The 6,000-nt window shown below is 41.4% G+C and overlaps 1 protein-coding gene across 1 annotated transcript in view; it reads right to left on the bottom strand.

Moving 5' to 3' along the window:
* The window catches only part of LOC103389101 (ryanodine receptor 3-like), a 78,035-nt gene that overhangs the window by 6,271 nt on the left and 65,764 nt on the right, over nt 1–6,000 (bottom strand). The window contains 4 exon segments of the mRNA XM_025059321.1: nt 619–733; nt 824–1,097; nt 4,262–4,393; nt 5,071–5,173. Coding sequence (XP_024915089.1) covers nt 619–733; nt 824–1,097; nt 4,262–4,393; nt 5,071–5,173 — 624 coding nt within the window.

Genomic DNA, 6,000 nt, shown 5'->3' with positions numbered 1-6,000 from the left:
AAAAAAAAAAAAAAAAAAAACCACAATAAAAACAATTATACATCTGGTCCGTAGAAAAGAGTTTGGGCTTACTGTCAGAATTAATTCCAGCAATTACGACGCCCTAAGCAAATATTGTTGTTTGGCGCCCCCTGCCTCTAGGAAAAGCAACATTTTTTTGTATTTGTAAAAGTTCTTATAAGGAAAGAGCCCCAACCGGTGCTGCGGATTATTATTCCTTTTCATTTTTTGTTTTTCTAAAGGACAACCAGCACCGCTCCCCGCTCTACCCCTCCCACTCCAGCAGATGGTGCATTGCCAAGAGTTGGCTGCTCCGCCTGCCTCTACAACATCCTCAGGCCTTTGATACTAACAATGTCTATACATATCTTTGTTCCTAATTAAACTCTAGCAAGTCTGACACCGTCACACACCGTCTGCCCACCCACAACGCCACCTTTTTACGACCTCAGCCTCAGACTCACCCTGAGAAGTGAGACATACGTCTTCATTAATGCACCTTCACCACATAGCTAGACATCACAGGAACGAGGAAATGTCATTTTTGACAAAGGTGTTGCTGTGAGCGCTGCAGCATCCAGTGAAAACAGAAATAAATATAGAGAAAGATGTTGAAACCTGGGATTTGTCTCCTCCGAGGACATTGACCATGACCTCCATGACAGTCTCGTGCATGCCCAGTATTCTCATTAGATTGGGGTGTTGGTAGAAGACCTTGTTGTTCATGATGTCACTGCCGAGATAAAGAAAGAGACATGAATGCTAAATGAGCAAACGGGGCAAAATTAAACGTCTAGAAACGAAGTCCAGCTCAGGAACCCACCCGAGTCCGTCGATCATTAGCTTCTCCTCTTCTTTTCCCATGCGGACGGACAACAGTGATCGGATCTGACCCAGGGAGGCCAGGAGGTTGATGGTGTCCTGCACTGAAGCAGCACTGATGGTGTAGGCCTTCCTCATGGCACGAAGCAGTTCCCCGATGCTGTCGTACTGTCTTCTCAGCAGGCTGAACATCTTACGGACGAGCTCCGAGTCCTGGACGTGGCACTCCTGGGCCCAGCTGACCATGGTCTGGGAGATCAGTTCCTTCAGATTGGCTGGAGGCACAGATACATTCATGACAGTGGTACTATTTAAAAATCATATCCAGGATCAAACTTGGACTAAGACGTAGATACAGCAGTGATCAAATCAATCATCACTTTATTCAATACACTTGAACATATCAGCGTAGTGTTCAACTAAACAGGCCCGGGTTCACAATGAATCAGTATTTGTTTGTGTCTCTTTTTTTTTAGGTGGTCCACTGCAGGATTGCGGGGAAAAAAAGTTGAGAAACACTCCCTGAGGATACGTAGGTACAACGTGGCCATGGGATAGAACTGAACAACTGGTCCTTATGGTACACACTGTGTGGTTAATATCTGGACCTGTTAACTGGGTCTCAAATGGAAGCAGTAAATGGAAGAAAGCTACATGTGTTAGATAGATAGATGGATGGATGGATGGATGGATGGATGGATGGATGGATGGATAGATGGATGGATGGATTGATTGTTTGATGGATAGATGGATGGATGAATGGATGGATGGATAGATGGATGGATTAATTGTTTGATGGATGGATGGATGGATGAATGGATGGATGGATAGATGGATGGATGGATTGACTGTTTGATGGATGGATGGATAGATGGATGGATGGAGAGATGGATAGATGGATAGATAGATTAATGGATTGATGGATGGATGATGGATGGGTAGATGGGTGGATTGATTGTTTGATGGATAGATGGATAGATAGATTAATGGATTGATGGATGAATGGATGGATGGATAGATAGAGGGATGGATGGATTGATGGGTGGATTGGTTGTTTGATGGATAGATGGGTGGATTGATTGTTTGATGGATAGATGGATGGATTGATTGTTTGATGGATAGATGGATGGATTGATGGATGAATGGATGGATAGATGGAGGGATTAATTGTTTGATGGATGGATTGATTGATGGATAGATGGGTGGATTGATTGTTTGATGGATAGATGGGTGGATGGAGAGATGGATAGATAGATGGATAGATAGATAGGTGGATGGATGGATAGGTGGATGGGTGGATGGATGGGTGGATGGATGGGTGGATGGATGGGTGGATGGATGGATAGGTGGATGGATGGATGGGTGGATGGATGGGTGGATGGATGGGTGGATGGATGGGTGGATGGATGGGTGGATGGATGGATGGCTGGGGGGTGGATGGATGGATAGATGGGTGGATTGATTGTTTGATGGATAGATGGGTGGATGGAGAGATGGATGGATGGATATAGATAGATCTGTTTGTTTGTCTTCCCTCTCCTCTGTCCATTTGTGCCTTTGGATCAGCACCAAACCTTATTTTCTTCTCTATAATCTCCCAGTCTGGCCGTCAATTCTCCAGAGCCTTTTTTTTTTATTATTATTTATTTATCCCCGTCCCTATTACCATAATGAAATTGAAAAAAAAAAAGTGGAAATGAAAATGACTGCCACCCTGTGAGTCAGTCCATCTGAAGTCGGCACACAGATTGGGACATAATTGAGGCGGGGGGGGGGGGGGGGGGCTGCCTTTAATCTTACTGCGCACTTTCCGGGAGAAAATGAGGCAGAGAGTTCATACGGAGAAAACAAGTGAAGAATCTACTGCAGTGTGTTTAACTCCACAGAAATAAATGTAGTGAAAAGGTTTAATAAATGTTGTTCAGTGAAGAAGATTAACAACACACTAGATGATGCATCACAGAGTTTTGTTTTGTTTTGTTGTTATGGTGACTAGTTACACTCAGAATTCTGTAGGAAAACAGACTCCATGACGAAGTAGGAAAAATAATTAGTTGAAATTTGGCCAATTTCTATTTCTTCGCAGTTTTTATTGATTGTTTTTTAGCTACACTTTCAACTGGCCTTTAGTCCAGATCACTTTTTTTTTTAGTCTGATTTGTGACCTTTTTGTGTCATTTAGATTCTTTTTAATAGATTTTTATCTTTTCATTTATTTGAAACCTTTTCTGATTTTGTCATTATTCCACTGTGCCTTTAAGAAAATTGATATATTTTATTTGTTTGGCAATAAAAATAGAAATAAACTAAGAAATGTTTCGCTTATTTTGACAAATTTACAGCTAGAACCTCATTACTTTAAGCCAGTGTTTCCCATATTTTAAAAGTCACAAACCTTCGCGACCCAAATCGATGGACATTTTTCGTAAACTCCTGGGACAGACTCCATGACGCAGTTTTTATTGATTGTTTTTTAGCTACAGTTTCAACTGGCCTTTAGTCCAGATCACTTTTTTTTTAGTCTGATTTGTGACCTTTTTGTGTCATTTAGATTCTTTTTAAATGATTTTTACCTTTTTATTTAACTGAAACCTTTTCTGATTTTGTCATTTTATATTAAAATACGTAACAGTTATTGATATTTTGCTGTAGGTTTAACACCTGCCATAACGCATTCCAAAAAACACTGGAGTTTAATGAGGGTGAACCTTGACCTCTAACCTCTAGCACACCTGTCTCAGAAGCAAAGAGCAGAAAGTCCTGGGTTTGATTCCCAGAGGAACAGAGGGCAGTCTGATAACAGCATATCTGCTGCTAACGCAAGAATTTCCCAAATATGGTTCAAATAATTATTATTATTTGTTTCAGGTCCAAGTTCGACCCATGACCTTCCCAGTGATATATTCTTTAGTTTTAATTGACTACAGAGTTCATTAATAATTCAACCATTTTTAAATGAGTAATTTGTGTTTGAAATATTTAAAAACATTCTCTTGCCAACTTTAAGGGCGACACTGGCCAACTCTTAGCCTTTTTTTTTATAATGTTGCGTCTGGACTCTGTATGCTGGAGTCTCTCTGGCTCACAGGGAGATATATAGGTACCTTCTGTTATCCAGAAAGACATAATGAATCATATAACACGGGCTGCTGTAAAGAGGCCGTGTTCCAACAAGGCAGTTTCCATAAAGAAGACCTGATCCCACTGTAAATCAGGTCTCACTCTCTGATAATGAAAACAACAATTCAGACTCAGGCCGCTGGACGCTCGGGAAAATCTCCAGTAAATAATTTTCTTTCTGCCGACAGAAATGATGCATTACATCACGCCCTCGCGTCTGCCATGTTGGTCCCGGGATTGTTTATACCTTGGTTTGATTAATGGGAAAATTAAACCATTGTAACCCAATGTGTTGGACCAAAATGGACGAGTTTCTTACAGGGTGCAGCCTGCTCCTGCTCCATGGGCTCCTTCGCCTTGTGAGACTGACACTTGATCCTGTTAACCAGCATAAGGAGGCGCCCTCTGATGGATGTATCTTGCTCATCTTCGTCTTCCTCCATTGGGATTCCTAGGTCGCGCAAGAGACACGTACATGTACAGGCAGCAAAACGAGGTAAAAAGTTGAGTTCATGCCTCAAGTTTAGTTACACTAAATTATTATATCGTAGATACCGTATCAATATTCTACAACAGGGCTCCCCAACTCCCGGTTCGGGGACCGATGCTGGTCCATAGGTCATCTGGTAACGGGCCGCAGTGGGCCACTGACCACTAGTTGATTGTACAGGGACTGCATATATTTGCAAGCACTTGAGACTTTGCATCAAACAATCTTATTTTTTTCATTTGTTTATGCAAAAATCCTGCAATATATTTATCGAGTACAAATGTATATTCCTCTGTCCCAGTTGTAGTAACCTGATGTTAAGACAATTAAACGGTTTAAAAAAGTCAATATGTCGCCGTGCCTGTAGTATCGCAGTACATTGTAATAAATTGTATTTTTGCCCCCGTATCGTGATATGTATCGTATTGGCAGATTCTCGCCAATACACACCGCTAATCGCTAAAACAAAGCCAGACCAGTACTGGTTCTAGCTTAGCGTATGCTAGCATCTGCTGCTACTGCAACAGAAGTAAAAATGATATATTTTTCAGAATGAATGTGTTGAAGTAGAATTCATGATATATATATCACAGATTTAACGGCGCGACTCCAGGAGGTTTTGAGGACAGGCGTCTCACCACAGTGAAGCTGGAGCTGGTTGTGAAAATCGTAAAGTTCCTCCTGGATTTTGGACGGACACGGACAGTCCTCACCCGTACTGAAGGTCAGGAGCATGTTAATCTGGAGGTGGGACGCATAAATCAGAGTCATCATAAATCATAGGAAAACTCACAGAAACTCACAGAAGATAATTTGAACAGTAGAATATCAGTACGATCGTGACTTTTTAGTTTTAACCCAGAAATGGATTGGATTTAAAGGAAAAACTATTTCGTTTTTTTTTTCTCCCTTTGCTCTCGTGGAGGGAAGGACATCACGAGTCATTACGTTGGCAGTGAAGCCCGGAGTCTTATACCCAGGTGTGACCCTACAGGGATACGGTTATATATATATATATATATATGTGTGTGTGTGTGTGTGCGGTCAGTCGATGCAAAAATGGCACCACAGACTAAAATGATGAATTTGCCTCGAAGCTTTGCTCAAGAAACACACACTTGAACACACACACACACACCCACACTGACCCCAGGCAGAAACGTTTGGTCACATTTGTAACGTCGTAGCCTCATTTTTTAGCTGGAATCCAATCAAACGGCTAACGCAATGAAATTGATCTTAGAAATTTTAGAACGTACATTAAACGATGGACAGTACACGATCATGTAGGTGGAAAATTGAAGAAATGATGTAATAAATCGTTTGATTACACGCACCAATTGAAACAGTCGGCCTGCAGGGTTTTTGTTACGGTCAGTCACGTCGGATTAATGTGTAGGATTTGCTCCGAGGGGAGACAGGACTTTTGGAATTTAGCTTCGGTGGCAAATGTCACAGAAGTGCGAAGATCGGGATTTCAGAATCACATGATCGTTGATCGAGTGTTATGGAAAGGTTAAGGCTAGTTTGTAGGTTCAAACTGAAAAAAATAAATAAATAAATAAAAA

The sequence above is a fragment of the Cynoglossus semilaevis genome, chromosome 1 (assembly GCF_000523025.1).
Source record: "Cynoglossus semilaevis isolate Cse_v1.0 chromosome 1, Cse_v1.0, whole genome shotgun sequence".
Classification (NCBI taxonomy): Eukaryota; Metazoa; Chordata; class Actinopteri; order Pleuronectiformes; family Cynoglossidae; genus Cynoglossus; species Cynoglossus semilaevis.
The sequence above is the reverse complement of the archived record's forward strand: the minus strand, read 5'-3'. Positions and strand labels throughout refer to the sequence as shown.